The sequence below is a fragment of the Trachurus japonicus genome, chromosome 2 (assembly GCF_045865225.1).
Source record: "Trachurus japonicus isolate A0001 chromosome 2, Traja_1.0".
NCBI classification, from domain to species: Eukaryota; Metazoa; Chordata; class Actinopteri; order Carangiformes; family Carangidae; genus Trachurus; species Trachurus japonicus.
Window position 1 is genome coordinate 8,995,121 of NC_140908.1, and position 19,725 is coordinate 9,014,845.

Here is a 19,725-nt window from a genome sequence, read left to right on the forward strand (position 1 = left end):
TTTTATTATATAGTTTTTAAATGTTCACTTTTTTGGTTAATTGAACAATTAATTAATCAAAAAATCAAGAATCAATTACGTAAAACTTTACACATATTTTATTTTGGATCAACAAGAACCCACTGCTTGTGATAGGGTTAGGAAATGAATGTGGAGCAAAGAGAGGTTGGAGGGGTGGAAGGGGGGGGTTGTTTCAAAGGAGGAGGGAAAAAAATGAGAGGGGAGTTTGTTTGGTCTCAAAGACGAGAGTAGAACAGTGGAGCAGAGGAGGAGGGGGGGCGCTGAATGAGAGCTCGTAAATGCTCTGACGTCAATGCCGTCCCGTGGCTCTGAGCCAGGGGACCCACAGGCTTGCAGCTCTGGGAAACACACACACAACACACACAACTGCACCCCCATCATACACACACCTGTAGATACACCCCCCCTCCTCCCCCCGCTCCCGCTTGTTCGCTTCGCCCCTGCGTCACAAACACTCGCGAGCGCGCCGCGGCCTCGAATGTCACTTAGGATTGTTCATGTCAGTGACAGTGAATGAATAGACAATTGAGTCAGTGCTCGGTGAACAGCAGGCTGCAGAATGAGTCGGTGAAAAGTGGCACAACGGGGAGCGTGGAATGTCTCTGTTCAGCGAGACACATTTTGCCCTGGAGTACAGTCGGCAGAGCGGCCACTCACATTCAATTAAAACTGATAGGTTTGAAATGAGCAAGACACCAATCTGACTGAGTAATCCAAATTAAGCTTGTTAAAAGAAGAATGGTCCAGAGAAAGGAGTGATTTGCCAGGAATTTGATTCAGAGAAGAGCGTCGTTCTTGTTTGTCTGAATGTAGCCTCACACATCGGAGGAGGATTTGTCACATCCTGTTTTTTCGATTGTGTAATAAATTTCACATGGGGGGAGACTCACCGCCCCTATCTTGCCCCGTGTCGTGTCGTCTCGTACGTGTAGATGATGGCCAAGCCCTGCGAGTCACCCGTGGGCCGTCAGCACCAGAGCCACCCCGAGGAGACGGAGGAGGAGCTGAGGGAGCACCAGGACGGAGGAGGAGGAGGAGGAGGAGGAGGAGCGCTGCCGGCCGGGGTCACCATCAAGCAGGAGCCGCTCGACCCGCAGGAGCTGCAGGAGGAGGCCATGCAGCAGCAGCACAGGGAGAGGCAGGCGGAGCAGGAGCTGCTCTTCAGACAGGTAGAGGAAGACATCAGCCGCAAAATCAATACCATGTATCACAACATTGATTCCATCTCTGCTCGGCAATGACAGCATGTGTTCCTGGGGAGAGGTGAAAAAAATCAGATATAGAAATGTAATTTGGGCATGGCTGCTACACCCCCCCAATAAAAATACCCTAAATTATTCAAAATTGAACAAATGTATTTCCAGATTTCACATTCTTCACATTTTAGATTCACATCTAAAAAGGAATGATTGAAATGGTGAACAAATGATGTTTGATGAATATATATATACAGTATATAATATCTGGTCTCCTGCACTACAGTGTTTCTTACACAGCGGGCTTAAAAAAAACGACCCCCTCAATCTTAGGGCTTCATATTTTAATATTCATCCATATCAATTTATCATTCAGAAAGTCGTCCCATACACTAGGACCCTTAAAATGATGATTTACTAATATAACAGTTCAGTAAGCAGTGATACGCGCTGTTGGCTGTTGTAGGACAAATAAACAAGAAAGGGAAGCACAGTAAATGATTCCCTGTGCAGCACTTTTTGAATGATATGAAGAGCCTCTACTAAGTTGTGATTTATGGTGGCATGGTATGAGTTGCATAGGAAACAAAAAAAAAAAAACCACTTTCGTCCCCCCCGCCCAATCCTGACATCGGAGCTGCACCCCTGAATCTGTGAAAACCTTGCTCTGTGTCACATGGCATCCATATGATTAAATACAGAGGGAAAATCGCATCATTTGTTTTGGCTGCCATCTTTTGGCCGCAAGTTGCACTTGCATTGTAAAATATGTCAAAGTAATTCTTCCTTCCTTCTACATTTTATGTGTTTAACTGAACAACAGCAGGATCACAACTGGAGACTTAATCTCATTTGTTTGTTTTATTTTGTGTGTGTGTTTGTGTGTGAGCAGCAGGCTTTGTTGTTGGAACAGCAGCGGATTCACCAGCTGAGAAACTATCAGGCCTCCATGGAGGCTGCCGGCTTGTCCATCTCCTTCCCAGGACACCGGCCCCTGTCCAGGGCCCAGTCGTCCCCGGCGTCAGCTTCCTCTTTTCCAATCAGCGTCCCGGCCCCTGACCCTCCAGTCAAACCTCGCTTCACCACAGGTCAGCATCGCCATGGTTTTCCTCATGCCTGCTTATCTGTGTGCTTTTTTTATCCTCACTTCTTTATTTATCTAAATCCTGCGTGCCCCCCCTCCAGGTCTGGTGTATGACTCTTTGATGCAGAAGCACCAGTGCATGTGTGGAAACACCAACAGCCACCCGGAGCACGCAGGACGGATCCAGAGCATTTGGTCTCGGCTGCAGGAGACCGGTCTCAGAGCGCAGTGTGAGGTACGACCAGAGACCAGAGCAGAAAAATATCTCTGAACCCAACATCGCGCAACGTAGTAAACTGTTTATGAGAGTTGTATTCCTCTGTGTGTGTGTCTGTGTGTGTGTGTGTGTAGTGTATCCGTGGGAGGAAGGCCACTCTGGAAGAGCTGCAGACGGTTCACTCTGAAGCCCACGTCCTGCTGTACGGAACCAACCCTCTCCGACAGAAACTTGATTGTAAGCTCACGCACACAAACACACACACACACACACACACACACACACACACACACACACACACACACACACACACACACACACACAATCTCCTTTGTATTCACTGAGTTAATTAATGTTCATCTCCTGTTCCGCAGGTTCAATCACTCCTATGTTTGTACGGCTACCGTGCGGAGGGGTGGGGGTAAGTAGAGCTGGAGATTTTTGACACAAATGATAACATGCCACATTTAAATGAAGTAAAATGTAAAAATAAGAATGAAATATGAGTGAGAAACTTGAGTGTTTGTCTTTGGCAGGTGGACAGCGACACCATCTGGAACGAGGTCCACTCCTCCAGCGCGGCCCGTCTCGCCGTCGGCTCCGTGGTGGAGCTTGTTTTCAAAGTGGCGACCGGAGAGCTGAAGGTTGGTACCGCGGTCTACATGAACCCGAAGCCCCTTTTTCTTCGAATGCAGAGCAAAACACAGCAGATAATGAAGAGTCCCCTTTGAACATTATGGATTTATTTCAATTATCTCGACCTAGAAAATGTTCAAGGGCTTTTAAAACTTCATACGACTTTGCGCGTTGTTGCTGTGTGAGGTTCGATGCTGCGCTCCCATTCAGAAGCAGTATTTCTAAACATTGCAGCCCCCCCCTCCTCCCATCTTTGTGTTTGGCTAAATGACAGTGTTTTTAGCTGTGGTTCGCCACTACTTAGTAAACGCTGAGGAAACACTGAGCGGTGATCAGTGCCTGTCTGTCTTTTCCAGAACGGTTTCGCTGTGGTCCGCCCCCCTGGACACCACGCAGAGGAGAGCACTCCCATGTAAGGCCACAGCCGTCACCACACTCAGTTGGACACACTTAATCTATGCATATACAAATACCCGGCGTCTGGAATAGAAATTACATAAACCATTGAGTTTATTTGCACATAAAGCACTGAGTGCCTTTATTCTGCCAGCTGTTTCAAGGACTGCTCTATTTATTTTTCATATCCCTCTCACAACGTGTTTCAAGTGCACTATAAAAACATGAAAATGGAGCAGGAAAGTGCTTTGGCACGGCCGCGTTTCATAACAAACAGGACGACTCAGCCCTCCGTCTGTGTGCTGCCGTTTCAGGGGTTTCTGCTACTTCAACTCGGTGGCCATCGCGGCCAAACTGCTGCAGCAGAGACTCAGCGTCAACAAGATCCTCATCGTGGACTGGGTCAGTCTCCTCAGGCGCCGCTTGTGTCGTGTGTGAGGTTTTATTTCAATGGCGTATGTTCTTAAAAAGCGTATTTTGAATATATATCATGTGCTATGCTCCCATAGGACGTTCATCATGGCAACGGTACCCAGCAGGCCTTCTACGATGACCCCAACGTCCTTTACCTGTCTATGCATCGCTACGACGATGGCAACTTCTTCCCTGGGAGCGGGGCACCTGATGAGGTGTGTGTGTGTGTGTGTGTGTGTGTGTGTGTGTGTGTGTGTGTGTGTGTGTGTGTGTGTGTGTGTGTGTGTGTGTGTGTGTGTGTGTGTGTGTGTGTGTGTGTGTGTGTGTGTGTAAATGAATAATAACAACGCTGGTTCTCTCTGCAGGTGGGCAGCGGTCCTGGAGTCGGGTTCAATGTCAACGTCGCCTTCACCGGAGGTCTGGACCCTCCCATGGGAGATGCAGAGTACCTGGCTGCCTTCAGGTACCACATACACACTGGACAAATCACACACACACACACACATACAAACCAGTTGGTCTTCCCAGAGTTATTAGTAGGGATGCAACTAACAGTGTGTTTAAAACTAAATTATTAAACTGTAAAACATATTCATCATCATTTCCTAAAGGCCTGTTTTCTTTGACTTACCTTTCAACACTCAGATATTTAATTTATTAGCTCATAAGACAATATAATAAAGAAAATGGCTGCTGTTTGGCATATTTGCATGAATAATGATAAGAAGAAACCACTAAGACAAATCCTCCTCCAGGAAAAAATGTTTTCTAGGTCATAAAATAAATAATAATCTCATCTTTATTCTTGAATATCTTCTCCATTCACATTGAAATATTGGCTCCAACCCTGTGTAATCTTTGTCCTCCGCCCTCCCGATCTCAGGTCAGTGGTGATGCCAATAGCCAATGAGTTTGCTCCGGACATCGTGCTGGTCTCCTCAGGCTTCGACGCCGTGGAGGGACACCCTCCACCTCTGGGCGGCTACACGCTGACGTCCAAATGTGAGTGTGAGATTGTCAGGAGCGTGTTTGTTATCTCCCAGCTCCAGCACAAAGAAAACACAAACTGCTAAAATGCAGATTAAGTTGAACTGCTGTCAGGCTCATTTCCATAAGTTCACCACCTTCCTGTAACCTTTTCTCCAGGTTTTGGATATCTGACCAGGCAGCTGATGACCCTCGCTGGAGGCCGGGTGGTCCTGGCTCTGGAAGGGGGTCACGACCTCACTGCCATCTGTGACGCCTCCGAGGCCTGTGTGGCCGCCCTGCTTGGCCAGGAGGTACGGAGGTCACTTCTGCCAGCGCACAAGATCTGAATCCTAATTAACGTTCATTATGCTAAAATCAAAGGGTTGAAGCTGGAAATGAAACGGGACAAAGCAGAGCGTTGGGTTGTGGGTGTTAGCCAGGCATCTCTTGTGTTAAAATCTGCCTCACACACCCATGTGAAGTCATTTTAACAAGTAGATATTTAATCTATTTTTAATCTCATGTTTATCTGCTGTTTTGGCTACGCAGTCAAAATAAAATACAGAGAAGATGTTATACAGTGGTGAGGACAGAGCTGCTCTCATCTTACTGAGTCAGGTGTTGTAACAGAAGACTCACATGTTAATATTTTACTGTATTAAATCAGGAAATGACCAATTCTGCTGTAAACATGTTGAAATCTTGATTTATTTAGGCAAACAAAGCAGGATATACTGGGAGAGGAATGAACTCATGGTTCGATATTTCAAGGTCGACTCCTTGTGGAAAGAATTATAAGTGCATCCTGGTAACATGCTTGTGTTGTTTACATATTTCTTTGTGTGTGTTCGTTCCTTGTGCAGCTGGACCCACTGCCAAAGGCCGTCCTCGAGCAGAGGCCCAACCCCAACGCCGTGCGCTCTCTGGAGAAAGTTTTAGAGACTCACAGTGAGTTCAGCCTCAGAAACATGGCACTGACACACACACAGGACACACAGGTCCTTCTATACAGTGGAAACGGCTTATTAAAATTATTTCACTTCATTTTATGCAGAACATCATCTAAATGCCATTTGTATAGATTTTCAATGAGAAAAATGTAACAAGACGGACAGCTTCAGCATTTACTGAATTATATTTAATGTTTCAACCATGGTACAGTTGTTTCAAATGCTTTTCAAGAGGCACCATGCAAATTTAATTACTGCGCAGACATAACTCAAATTCTGTACACATACAGCACGGTAATGTATAGATTACTATATCCGTGATCACTATAAGCGGTTTCCACTGTACTTCTTTGTCTATTTTCCAAATAAATCAAATTAAATGAAATACACAAAAGTCTCTCTTCACTTTTTAATCTTTTATTTTGATATTTAAATCATACAAAAACATATTTTAAGCAGCAGAACACATGAGCCCTCCCTTTTACCTTCTCTGTCTTTCCTCTAACCACTCCTCCTCCTCCGCCTCAGGTAAATACTGGCGCTCGGTGCACCGCTACTCGCCATGCCTCGGCTTCTCCCTGCTGGAGGCCAAACGAGGTGACTCGGAGGAGGCGGAAGCCGTCAGCGCCATGGCCTCTCTGTCCGTGGCCAACACCAACGCCATGGATCAGAGGTAAAGCATCACCAATGCCCAACTCCACGTGAATGCAGCATAAAGAATTGAAACCTCACTGCTGGATGGGATAAAATTTCACACAATGTGTCTTTAAATGAATAAAACAGTAAAAAGGACAGAATGACACTGCATCTCCGGCTACTAATTAAAATACGCAACAGATTCACATAACACAAGACCAATCAACTTATGAAATGGGTAATGATTCATTGATTAAAAGCATAAATGGATTCAGGGTGACTCATTTCACAAACACTGCGTCTGTAATTTAGAGTTTTGCGCCTGCAGCTGCATTTATAATCCCAAACCGAAGTGTGTTAAAGGTGAAGAATATTTTGGAGTTTGTGTACAGGCTCAACAAACACACAGCGGGTTGTGAGTCCCAAGTCCATGAAGTTCAGGAGGTTATCTGCATGCAAAAGCAGAGCTGCAGGGCAAGACGTCAGATCACAGAGTGTGTGGTCCAGCATTGGGTTTAATATCTGTTTTATTTTCCCGCCAGGCCGGAGGAGGAGCCAATGGAGGAGGAGGAACCACTGTAACGGCGGGAAACGAGGGTGTCACACTGTTGCTATCGACCTCTCCGGAGAACGCCTCTTTGAGCTGCGAAGAGTCTCGACTGATCCCTTCATTTAGTCCCCCTAACCCCACTCACCACGTCAGTCACCTTGATTGGCGGCCCCTCAGCCAAAATGAGGGAGAGGGGGTGGGCTCAGCCTCAGAGTAGGGAGCCAATCAGGAGACAGAGGACTGGATTGGGAAAAAAAACAAACATATTAAACATAACAGCGTTGCTTTGGCGGCACTCGCTAAGAGAGACACTCATTTTTTTTCTGTCAGTCTTCGCACCCCCACGTTAGCGCTAACAGCTAAGCGGCTAACCGAGTGACCGAGGCAGCGGGCGGGTGTGTTTGCAGCGGGGGGGGCGGGGGGGGCGAGATCAGGTCTCGCCACAGAAAGGTGTGATAACACCTCCGTGCAGAAACATACGGTGCTTTACACAGCTGACCACGTTCGGTATGGACACCAGGGACAGCAGACGTCCCCGGCTGTTGAACGCAGCTCGGGGATTTTCTTTTCTCTTTACTATTTTTCCCTACGAAATAAGGGCATCGCGGCAACTGAGATAATATTTTACATGATGCATTCACTGTGGACTTTGGTCGGCCGAAGTTTGAGTAGGCTTTTACACAGACTTGACGGTGAGACTGTCACCGTGCTGGACCAGCCTGTCGTTGAGGGTTGACGAGTGAGAGGAGTGCCTTGGGGAGGGTCCGCTGGATTTCAGGATTGTTCAGGAAAAGATTGCCTTAAGATAAAAAGATTTTTCTCGCGCTGAGTGAACGGTGCGAGGGCGGGAGACGGAGAGTTTCAAGTCCCCCCCCGGGGACGAGAATGACAAAAATAAAGAAAACAATCTTTCAGCATGTTTACTTGGATCGTGATGAAGACAAGATTTATGTCTCTCACAGCCTCTCTTGAAGAGTTACTTTACTTTTGGATGGATCTATTTTTCTGTAAAAAAAAAACAAAAAAACAGTAAACGCTTTGTAAAGGTAGTTGCCAGCTTCAGTAGAAAAAGGTGCAGACGTGGAGACCTGCAAACAAGGAAATTAGATTGAACACTGTCAAAAAGGTTTAGCCTTTAATGTAGCTTCCCTTTAACTGAAGTCATCGCTTTGTAAAACACATAAAGCATGCGTTTGAGCAGAGAGACCGGACATTTCTGCAAGATTTTTGAATGTTATCCAAAAGAGAAAGCCAAGCAAGAAAAGCCAAAGCATGAGTTTGCATATACAGTAGTACTTTCACTCCACTAAGCTGGCAAGGTGACAAACATTTCTCGTACTGGCCCTTGCAGATAAAGGCTCCCAGTACCCAGTTCAATGTTTACTAATTTAATCCTTCACAGAAGTGAGCATTTCTTTCCATGTGCTGATCGACCTCCCATGTTTTGCCGGTTGGCAACTACCTTGGTTACTGGTGTGAGCTAAACATTAGTCATGTACATTGAATTGAATATATTTTGAGAGGCAGTAACGGAGTATTGCCTGTTTGTATCTACATGTATGATTTCCACATCAAGTTGTCGATTTACAATATCAGAAATGTGTTTGGTAAGCGTGTCCACTTTTTATTTTTTATTGTACAAGATTATTTTTCTAACTTTTTTCATCCATAGATTTTGTTCTGTGTTTTTATCCGTTTTCTGGATAGTTATAGGGCTGCCATTCACATATTTAGTACTATTGTCACCTCTTGTTCAAAAACTTTCTTTCTTTCTTTCTTGTATTTATCAAAACTAAGGAGCGACACTTCCTTTCTTTCTTTCTTTCTTTCTTTCTTTCTTTCTTTCTTTCTTTCTTTCTTTCTTTCTTTCTTTCTTTCTTTCTGCGGCTCTCTAAGCCTTTCTGCATTTTCATCTCTTGTGTATTTATAACATGTACTGTTTATAGGAGATTTGTATATGGAAAATTTATAAATGTACTCTAACTAATGACAGCTATGATATTGTGAGCGAAAAACAGTATGGTGTATGATATTACTCCATGAACTTTAAGAAAAAAGAAAAAAAAAAACGCAGCATATTTAACTCGTCATCAACTGCACTGTTGCCCTTAACTGAACCGTGGTCATTATATGGCACTGCAATTGACTTTTTAACAACCTTCAGAATAAGACAATTGATCACTTTGTTGCCTAATCGATACATTTTCCTCTTGTGCATGGGTGATATGCACTTAACCTTTAGACTGTGACGACATCACACATCCCAAAAGAAAAAAAAAACAAGAGGTTTAGCGGCCGTTTTATGTAGCTACCTAGGTTTTCCTCCGCGGGAAAAGAAAAGACGGAGACACGGATGAAAAGAAAAGTGGAATTTTTACCAGGAAAAACATCAGCTGATAATTTAAAAAGTCTCTCCGAGCACTGCAGCTTTGCACTGTCACCTTTGACTGTCCATAACATCAGTGCTAGCCTCTTCGCTTTTCCTGCTTGAATCCAGCTAACCTGACATTACTAGTAAATCGAATCATATTCGAATTAACCCCCATCCCTCAACTGCTTTGTTCAACACCTGGTTAAAGATGACTATCATGATTATTTTAAGTTGATAATATTTTATAAACTTGTAAATTTTGACATTAAGTTGATATTTTTCCATGTTCTAACAAAACATTCCACTTGTTACTTGTTTAATTTGGCCTAACATTTTTTTATTATTATTTAAATATGAATTTGAGGTTTTTTGTAGAAACTTTAATACTACTTTTTCTTTTTTGCTGTCTGCTCGCGCCAACTTTAACTCTTTGCATGGTTTGTGAGTCAGCATGCCTGCTTGTCTATGTAATAAAAATGTATTTGCACAATAGAAGATGAACACTGGAGGACTTAAAAAGCAAAAACCTCCCACGGCAACTCCCCCCAGAGCACCAGGCGGGACGGTTTTCTTTCCTCTCTGGTGTTCAAACGATTCAAAAGACTTTTGTCCAAATGACTCCACTGAGAAACATTTGATATCGTTCTTATTGAATATCGTTTCCAATAAGTGATTTTAACAAGATTCAGCACTTAACAACTTGTTTAGACTGTGTTTAAGAGAAATGTGCTCTGCCAAACCTCTGCTACGTTCACATCTTAAAAGACTCCCAAAGAATGTTCCTCTTTCAAAGGGTTTTTAAACGGGCACAATTAAAGGTAGAGAAGTGATGGATATCAGTTGGTTGAAAAAAAAAAGGGCATCGTCGTTTGATTGTCACACCCACCTCGGCCAGTTCTCTCTATATATAACCACTGTGGCTCAAGAGCAATTCTTGGTTTACATGTAAATGGATTAAAAAGTTATTTTTTGTTTGTTGTTTGTCTCTATTGATGAAAAATGTTATCTTTCTTTGGGACCTACGCTTTGGACATTTCATCTCTGACATCATCTATAAAAATATATTTCTGAAAAATACAAACATCTGTGGTTGTATTGGCTTTTTTTATATATACTTTTAATTAACATACATAAAAAATCTGTTGAGGGGTTAAATACTGTACCATCAAGACTGAAGAAGGTTTGGTGCCATTTCAGGATTTTTTTTTTAATCAATAATGAGTCTGGATTAAGTCAATTCACTCAATCCTCTTATCAGTTTTAAGGACATTTTAAGTATATCTGCTCTTGATGAGAGATTATCTGACTGATGACAGAAAACCTGCGGTTATCAACTCGAAGCGATGACTCAAAGTCCATCATGTTAGCACAATCCAGTGTAAATAATCAATAGTTCTGGTCGTAGTGGAATTCCTGCAACGTATTGTAAAAGAATGGACAACTTGGAAACCATGATCATCCCTCATGGGCTATTTCCAGTGTGTCTACCAGTCGATTTCTCTTAGATTTGAGTAAATTAGCCGCCCAGCACATGACAGTAATGATGGTCAGAAGTATGTCAGCAGAGTGAAGAAGGCAGGTCTTTGGTTTGAGGAGACACATGAGGAGCACAAAGTCTCAGCTGACTTCTCTCTGAGTGGGAAATCTAATTATGCAATATCACAAGTGTGCACGCTGGATTGGAGGCAAGGTCCAGAGCAGCTGCTATCAGGCCATTTGCTCCTTTGTTGTTGTTTTGGGGTTTTCTTTTTGTGTGTGTGTGTGCAGTGGCGTGCACAGACTTTTTGAAGGGCAGGGGCGAAAAGGAAAAAAAGGGGCACCTAATAGCGCGTCCTTGCCACTGAAGAGGGCACTTTAGCACGCGTTTTGGCTAAAAAAACGTAGATTTTATCTGATTCCTCAGGTAGCAGGAATGTGTTGGAAATTCATGTGATGAGTTTCAAAACCAAGGTGCCACACCAACACAAGTATTTTACTGTTGGTCTGCTTTCTAAAATATTACTAAATGGTGTAAAATTCCCTTTTCTTATTTCCAAGAGCCCAGATTGAAACCACCAAAACGTAAATATATTACATTTATTACATAAGAGAGAAAGAGAACCATCAGATAAATATGTTAAAGAAGACTAAACCAGTTTTAAAAAATAAAAATAGATACATTTAGTAGCTACATGCAAATGACAGAATAGACAGCAGACACAGGGATACATATAAATAAAAGATGAGAAAATTAATTATTGAGTCAATTATGTAATTAATATGCCAAATCTAAACGTAAAGCTCATTTATGTATGTTTATGCTGTGATTGATAATAGAAAGGAATAGGCTATTTAGTTTGCACTGACATCTGAACAAATAGGACATTTTATTTTGAAAGGATGATGATGATGATGATGATGATGATGAAATAATATAAGTGCTTTACATAACTACACCCAGGTGAATCGTAATACTAAATACGGAGCATCATCACATATTTCAAATAGCCTTTAATATTAGAAATAGGCATTTGTGTAGTTAAGTGTGCATGTGTCAGTGGGACTACTACTACACTGTCCAATGAGGGGAGGGCACTTCCCTTCTACCATGCAAATACAGGTCTCATATTTCCTCTCTGCCGACGGTCCCCAACTGCTGCACCAGTGCAATGCTCAAGCTGCAACATTAGCAACCTTATTTACAATTTTTGTAACCCTTTAGAGGGGGATACACGCCCTATTCTTTCTTTTCTACCCTTCTTTTCTTTTCTTTTCTCGAGGAAAGCTGCTTCACATTTTTTCGGACATGCCTAACATCGTGCTTTTTAGCGGGAGCTCTCACCACGACCTGTCCCAGAAAGTGGCCGACCGGCTGGGGCTGGAGCTGGGCAAAGTGATCACGAAGAAATTCAGCAACCAGGAGACATGGTGAGTAGACACTGGCATTTAAATACAACAGGTGATGTGCATGTTTTTTTTTTTAGCTGGTAAAGCTTGTGTTTCTTCAGCCGCGGCGGTGGCAGCCCCCCCTCCCATGTGCGTATGCTAGCTCGAAGCTAACAATAGTTAACTACACGTGACTCGCTAGCCACATGTAAACACAGCAGGCTAGCACACTTGTAGCAGGCTAATGTCACTGTGTCCAACACTGGACTGCTCCTTCTTCTTCTCGTTGAGTTTCCCATTAGATAACCTGCTTCTGTTTTGTTTTTTTTTCGTAGCCGACAACATAAATCAAAGCTATCTAGGTTGTTGTGTTTCGTGCTAATGACGCTAACGTGTATTTCCGGTGTCAAGAAGTGAACAAGTGCAAATTTATAGGCTACCTGTTGTGAAAAGTGTTCCCAAAACCCAATATAATGACCTACACTATTTAGAGGAACTACGTTTATTAAAAAAAGAGGGATAGTCGTTTGTTTATACCCCCTTATAGTGTTTACTATGAAGGAAAACATTATTAATATTGAAGTAGAAACCGATTGTGAGGGGTGTGCAAAATTTGACGTAACACCTCAAGCTAGGTGGCTAACTTACTCGCTAGCCCGCGAGTTCCCTGAAACCAGTAAATATAGTGGGTTTTATACATATATCTATAATGCAACAGTATAAAAACTGACATTTGGCTTCATATGTTGTTTAATTTTTTACCCAAATGAAATATTTCATCAATTATCGTACTTGTCCGATAATGGGTGCAGGCTGATGTAAGTGTCATTTTACTTTGGACTTACCGGTGCGTTATCTGGCTAACGACAGACGACAACAGGGCTCACAGCAATTAGCCTACAAGCGTCAAACTGGGTTACATTGCATAATATAAACAAACCCAGCTCTTGTAGACTTCGCTCAGAGACATTGAGTTGGAAATACTGCCATTTAAATTATTATGATGAATTTGCACGGGCTAGAATAACATTTGGTTGTCATTACTGGCTGTTTTGCAAGGGAAGCCACTGAACAGTGCTAGATCACATGCACTTAATTTGTGTACGTTTTCAAATCAGCCATGTTCAATAAATCAGTGTGCATGGGAACAGTTGCCTCTTTTAACCATAGCATTGCAAAGGACTTTTATTAGTTAAGCTGCCTTTTGTTGTTGCCTGGCCTTGAATAGCTAAGGTCAGGGGTCATGTGTGAGGCCTCCTGCGGGGTGACCTTTGGGTCTCATCCTGGCCACAAGTTTGCTGAACTGTGTTTGTCTGTATTCATGGCTTAGGAACCGATTCCCTCAGCTTTCCAGCCGTCTCATCTCATCTCATGGAGTGCGTGTTACTCTGTGATTCAGTAATGGGAAAAGCATGCACTGCGTTAATGTGCTTTGTGATGCGGCGTCTCAGCGAGCCCAGCTTTAACTTTGTCAGGCTTGTATTTCATTCCCTCTGGATTCAGTCACTGATGCTTTCTGTAATGCACTAAAAGCATCCTGCTTCCGCCAAACTACGTAGGTTGTTTTTGTAATCCTCCCGTTTGCATTCCAACACTGTTTTCCCTGGATTTACCAGGTGCCGCGGCCTCTTTATCTCTTTATAAGACCCTCTCTGCTGGTCATGTTTCCACCCACAACATCCAAAATCCAGGGCAAACTCGTGATTATCCATGCCAAGGTTTCTCTCTAGGGAACTGCAGCTGTTTGGGCGACACAACGTGCAAAACAATTATTTTCTCATCCTCACACACTCGCAGGGAGGTGAGAAGAGTACACTGATAGCATAGCTCCAATACAGGCTTTGGTCAGGTGACCTGCAGAGGTTACATACCAAGACACAGTGAATTCCTGGGAATGAAATTGCAGGAAGGCTTTTTGTTGGATTTGCACGAGGATGAATATCCAAATAAAGGATTTACTTAACAGAGAGCTGCTTAGGCTTAGAGGTTAACTGCTCTAATGTATGTTATACAGCTTTTTACAGTCACTCCAGAGATCCCAAAGGTATATTCAATTTACAATTTACAATGAAATAAAAAAATACTGTGACATATTTGAGTGATAAAATATCCAAATAAGTGTCAGAATTCTTTTCTAATGGCTATAACAGTGACTTATCTTAGTTACTTTTCTTTTTCTGTCATGAGCTAGTTCCTGAATTCAATCTGTGTTTAGCCACTTTTAGACACATTTTCACTCAGCAGAGTTTTCGTCATCTGGCGGCTTTGGCTTCTTTTAGTAGCTGCAGCTCGAGATGAGTCCATTCTCACTGGACTCTCACCCTAAACAGTTATACTGTACATGGTGTTTGATCACATGACAGAGGTTGGGATTGACCCGGTGTCTCCCACAGAGGAATGTCCCCTCCTCTGGGTTCAGTGTCCGGCAGGTTCACGCTACCAGTGTGTGCGGTGTGCCTTTCCAACTATCTTCAGATCAGTGAAAAGACTCATCAGACAGAGTTGTTCTTGAGGTAAATGCAGAGACTGCTTGCCGAAAAACTGCCCCTGACGGGAACGTGCATCAGCGGTTTTGCACGAATTTACCTCTAAAACAACTCCGTCTCGTAATGTTCTGTTATTATCTCATAGTGTGGTGAATGTGCAGGTCACAACTTGTCCACCAGAGCGTTTTGGAGTTGTTGGATTGTGTATTTGATGAGAGAAACCAAGAAATCCCATTAGCCTCCGTAGTGTAGCTCTGAGCAGCTCACGGCTCTGCTCCGCCGTTCTAAAAATAGCGTTGCACTGACAATTAAAGGTAACGAACCTACTCCTAAAACTATAGGGATTATGGCAATGGGCCAATTTGCCAAAATGTTGAATTATCCCTTTAAACATTCAAGGCTGTTGTGTTATGCTTGATCTTTATTATACAGGGCTTGAGTGAGATGCTGCAGTGCTTACAGACATGTCTCTGATGCGTCATAAAAAACAGTATATGACATTTAATTTGAGAAAATGTCAGTATTTATCACGTTGATGATGAAACTTCACCCGAGTTTGAAGCCTAAATCCTTCAGCTGACACGTCCCCGTGTAGTAAACGGCGCCCCTGTCCTTCTACAGTGTGGAGATCGGGGAGAGCGTGCGAGGCGAGGACGTCTACATCGTGCAGAGCGGCTGTGGCGAAATCAACGACAATCTGATGGAGCTGCTGATCATGATCAACGCCTGCAAGATCGCCTCCTCGTCCCGCGTCACCGCCGTCATCCCCTGCTTCCCCTACGCCCGGCAGGACAAGAAGGACAAGGTAGACACACAAACACACACCATCCTAAATCTATTTATAATATTTACTGGACATTTGCAAGTCTGCATCCTTCTTTCTTTGTTTTTTGACTCCAAGAAGTCATGAATCTGACAAATAAGGTCAACGCAGCTTCACTTATTAATCAGCACTCAGTGTTATTATTTCCCTCCAGCGCTGCAGGTTGACCTGTTAACTCACTTTATTAATGAGAAACTCCACATTAAAGTCTTCGCTGCTATCAGAAAATCCACATTTGACACACGAAGCTTTGCAGCAGGCTGAGAAACTGGTTCACAGAGGCTGTTATCATGTAAATCATTATCCTATGTTGCCTCAGTTGTTAATGTAACTGCAGCTGCATAATCAGGTCCACGTGAAGCAGGAAGGAAAGTTGTGGTTTATAGGTTGAGGTTTCCAATGACCCAATGCTCTGTACATACATACTAAATGCCTCAGGAGGCTCAAAGCCCTGCAAACATCTGGACTTACCTCATCCACATGTTGACTAAAGGAGCAGACTTCAGCTTTTGTGAAACATGCCGGTTACAGGCTTCACAATGCAGCTTTACAAGTGTTTTTAAGCGTTGTAGAAAATCATGAATGGGCTTTTTAAATAACCCTGGATTATCTCAGGTTTCTCTCCGACACTCGGCTCCTCTGAATGCAGCTCACATATCTTTTCCGGGGAGACGAGTGTTTTGTCAACAGGGCCCCCGAGGCGCCTGATGTGACGCGCACATCGACGCCGCTGTGGGCTTTTGTTTTCTTCAGAGAACACGTCAGCGAAACAGAGCGAGCTGGAGGCGGCAGCAGGGCCAAGGTTTTTGAAATGACTCACAATGGATCAGTTACAGGTGAAGTTGTGAAACCCTGACAGCAAACGCCTCCATCGAGGTGTTGATACAGCAACCAGGCATTTGTTTAAGTGACATGGAGACAAACGGATTTGTTTGTCGTGAGGTCAAAAGCGAATTATGATTCAAGAGACCGTGAGTGGGAATGGATCCATGAAAGGCGTCGTGGCTTGAATGAGATCCAGCATTGTCTAAAAAATAATAATAAAATCTCTCCGACTGAGCAGTGCTTAAAGTTCTGAATTCTCCTCTTACTCACTCACCTCAAGCTGTGTCTTGATGCTTGTCCCAGAGTCGAGCGCCCATATCGGCCAAGCTGGTGGCAAACATGTTGTCTGTGGCCGGAGCCGACCACATCATCACCATGGACCTCCACGCCTCACAGATCCAGGTCAGTGCACAAAGCGTTACACAACTGGTGAAGAAGATCCCTGCGTCCGGTTACAGCCTCTGGTAGCGTTAAAGCAGAAGTAAGCGATATTTTTGTGTTAATATAAGTCTTAAATAGTTATATCTTCCGACAGCAATCACTTACATAGAGTGTTTGGACCGAAACACGGGTCTCTCAGTCCCTCTACTCTGCTCTGAGCCCAGGAGAAAACTTTTCTCGTATCCTACAAGTTTTATCCAATGAGGAGAGAGAACGGCATGAAGGGCTGTGTGTGCAGCCGAGGGATGCGCGTGAATGTGGTGACGTAGGGACGAGGACCAATAGATCCATGACGAGGGCGGGGGCTGCTAACTCCATCGGCAGACAAGACGTTATGGTGCGTTCAAGGCAACCCGTAACTCGTGTTTTTCCGACCTGTGAAGTCGTACCAGTTCGATCTGGTACGAGTTCACGGGTCGGAAGTTACGAGTGGCCGTTATAGTGACTTTCACAGGTAAAACAGGTCGGAAAAACACGAGTGGGTTGCCTGGAACGCTACAAAGTCGTAAGTCGTGACGTGAAGCTGTAATTTACGGTTTCAAAAGCCTGCCTGGAACGCAGCATTAGCCAAAACGACCGGATCGCTTACTTCTGCTTTAATGTGAATAATTTTCATGCGTTTTGTTTGTTGTCGTACCTGTGCATAAGATGTAAAGATAAGAAAATACAGTTACTGGTACTGATGAGAAGCAACGGATGTAAACAGAAGCTTTGTTTCAGTGTCGGTGTTGATTTTTCTATGAATAATTTAGCAGATTGTTTTGTTGAAGTTAAATAAACAACTTGATTGATGTGTGTAATGTGCATTTCAGAGTTAGAGTGCAAGAAAGTGACTGTGTTGTTTTGTTTTTTAAGGGATTCTTCGACATCGCTGTAGACAACCTGTACGCAGAACCTGCTGTTCTTCAGTGGATCAGAGAAAACATTCCTGAGTGGAAAAACTGTATCATCGTGTCCCCGGACGCCGGTGGAGCGAAACGGTAAGATACAGTGATAAGAAACAGCATTTCTCTCTCACACACACACACACAGACACACACACATGGGTTGTTTTAGATCCTCACTGTCCTGCCTTGTTCTCTGTCCAGCGTCACGTCCATCGCAGACCGTCTGAACGTGGAGTTTGCGCTCATCCACAAAGAGAGGAAGAAGGCCAACGAAGTGGACCGCATGGTGCTGGTCGGTGACGTCAAGGACCGCGTGGCCATCCTGGTGGACGACATGGCCGACACCTGCGGCACCATCTGCCACGCCGCCGACAAGTCAGTGTCATTTTATAGACGAAAACTGCGTCAAATAATAGTAGACAAGTGCTTCATCTCTAAAATCTCTTTTCTTTTCTTTTCAACTTCCAGGCTCATAGATGCAGGAGCAATAAAAGTCTACGCCATCCTCACACATGGCATTTTCTCCGGTCCGGCCATTTCTCGCATCAACAACGCCCCGTTCGAGGCCGTGGTGGTGACCAACACCATCCCACAGGAGGAGAAGATGAAGGCGTGCCCGAAAATTCAGGTATTCCTTCTGATGAATATGTGAAACAGTTTGGTTTTCCTTTACAAGGTCGCACCAACACTGGAGCTGCTCCAGTGTGCTCCCTTTTTTTTTTTCTTTTTGACCTTTTGGTCTGACGTTGTTATATGACACATTTTATCTACTGTGTGTTCAGCTGGTGCAGCAAGAAAATCAAACTGATCAAGTTTATCTGGTACAAAAAGCAGCAGCAGTGAATTAGTTTATTTATAAAGTTTTATTTTTAAATGCATATGACGCATCCTTCCTTCTTCCTCAATTCAAAAACTTTCTTAAACTTGAATGAGCGGTTCATTCAGAAGAGAAACAAAGTTTTATTCTCCTCACGTGACGCGTTTATCGTCTCCTCCAGGTCATCGACATCTCCATGATCCTTGCGGAGGCGATCAGGAGAACCCACAACGGCGAGTCAGTGTCCTACCTCTTCAGCCATGTACCTTTGTAAAGACCCAAAGGGGGCGACGGCCCTCTCCACAACCCCACCCCACCCCTCCCACCCTCCCTCAGGTCACTCAGGCTGCACCGTTGGCCACATATCCTCCAGAAAGGCTGGAAGAAGCCTGGTTGTCTCTGGCTCCACCACACGCGGCTGTCTAACGGTCGCCCACACACGTTTTCTTTGACATTTTCACCCGGGAGACAGCGAAATATCACTTCCTTCTCTGAAGAAGACCAACTTTGTATTTATGACTGTCTTTCTCTTTTTCCTCTTGTTCATTTTTTTCCCCTTCTCCCAGCCTCGATTAGCAGAGGCCTGGCCTTCACTTCAACCAAAGGGTCCATTATGTAACATAGTGTATTATTTGAACCTCACTTTAACAGAGGCATTCCACCATGTCATGTGATTCCTTATATTTTGGCCCTTTTCTGCTTTGCAAAGTAAAAAAAAAAAAAAAAAAATTAGTAAACAAAATGTGAAAATGTGCACCTTCCCCCTCAAGTGTTTGCTTTAACAGCTGCTAAAAGTATTGAATATAGTTATAGCCTAACTCTTAGCCTAACTCGCTAAAGCTCTATGGACTTTGATTGTAATAACAATTTATGCTTAGCGCTATCATGGGGTCTGTAACAGGACTCGGACCACAAGTTGAATTGTGTTGAGGTGACCACAGATGAAAAGTAAATTTAGAAGATGAATTCAATTGATTCACAATTTATATTTTTTGGTTTTTCATGAGCTGCACCAAGCGTGCTGCTGTTGCACCCTCTGCAGTGTCATTTCTCCCAATAGGCTGCTGTCACCCAGTGGTGGCACATCTGTATAACATCCTCCTCCTTTAACATCCCTTTAATTCTGCTAAAATGAATAAAA

The 19,725-nt window shown here is 43.7% G+C and overlaps 2 protein-coding genes across 5 annotated transcripts in view; both read left to right on the top strand.

Moving 5' to 3' along the window:
- The window catches only part of LOC146990778 (histone deacetylase 4-like), a 48,140-nt gene extending 39,996 nt beyond the window's left edge, over positions 1 to 8,144 (top strand). For all 4 annotated transcript variants that reach the window (XM_085799178.1, XM_085799172.1, XM_085799194.1 and 1 more), the window contains 15 exons: positions 954 to 1,190; positions 2,110 to 2,305; positions 2,403 to 2,536; positions 2,653 to 2,755; positions 2,893 to 2,939; positions 3,055 to 3,162; positions 3,511 to 3,566; positions 3,865 to 3,952; positions 4,060 to 4,179; positions 4,330 to 4,427; positions 4,848 to 4,966; positions 5,111 to 5,244; positions 5,797 to 5,881; positions 6,412 to 6,556; positions 7,062 to 8,144. In XM_085799178.1, the coding sequence (XP_085655304.1) occupies positions 954 to 1,190; positions 2,110 to 2,305; positions 2,403 to 2,536; positions 2,653 to 2,755; positions 2,893 to 2,939; positions 3,055 to 3,162; positions 3,511 to 3,566; positions 3,865 to 3,952; positions 4,060 to 4,179; positions 4,330 to 4,427; positions 4,848 to 4,966; positions 5,111 to 5,244; positions 5,797 to 5,881; positions 6,412 to 6,556; positions 7,062 to 7,101 (1,710 nt within the window). In that variant the 3' untranslated portion in view covers positions 7,102 to 8,144. The remainder of the gene's footprint in view (positions 1 to 953; positions 1,191 to 2,109; positions 2,306 to 2,402; positions 2,537 to 2,652; positions 2,756 to 2,892; positions 2,940 to 3,054; positions 3,163 to 3,510; positions 3,567 to 3,864; positions 3,953 to 4,059; positions 4,180 to 4,329; positions 4,428 to 4,847; positions 4,967 to 5,110; positions 5,245 to 5,796; positions 5,882 to 6,411; positions 6,557 to 7,061) is intronic.
- Positions 8,145 to 12,051: 3,907 nt separating this feature from the next.
- On the top strand, positions 12,052 to 18,859 carry LOC146990779 (ribose-phosphate pyrophosphokinase 2). Its single transcript, XM_085799226.1, has 7 exons — positions 12,052 to 12,347; positions 15,413 to 15,596; positions 16,743 to 16,841; positions 17,736 to 17,860; positions 17,969 to 18,142; positions 18,236 to 18,395; positions 18,766 to 18,859. Exons 1-7 carry the CDS (start codon positions 12,226 to 12,228, stop codon positions 18,856 to 18,858), a joined length of 957 nt encoding a protein of 318 aa, XP_085655352.1. The 5' UTR covers positions 12,052 to 12,225; the 3' UTR covers position 18,859.
- The last annotated feature ends 866 nt before the right edge of the window (positions 18,860 to 19,725 follow it).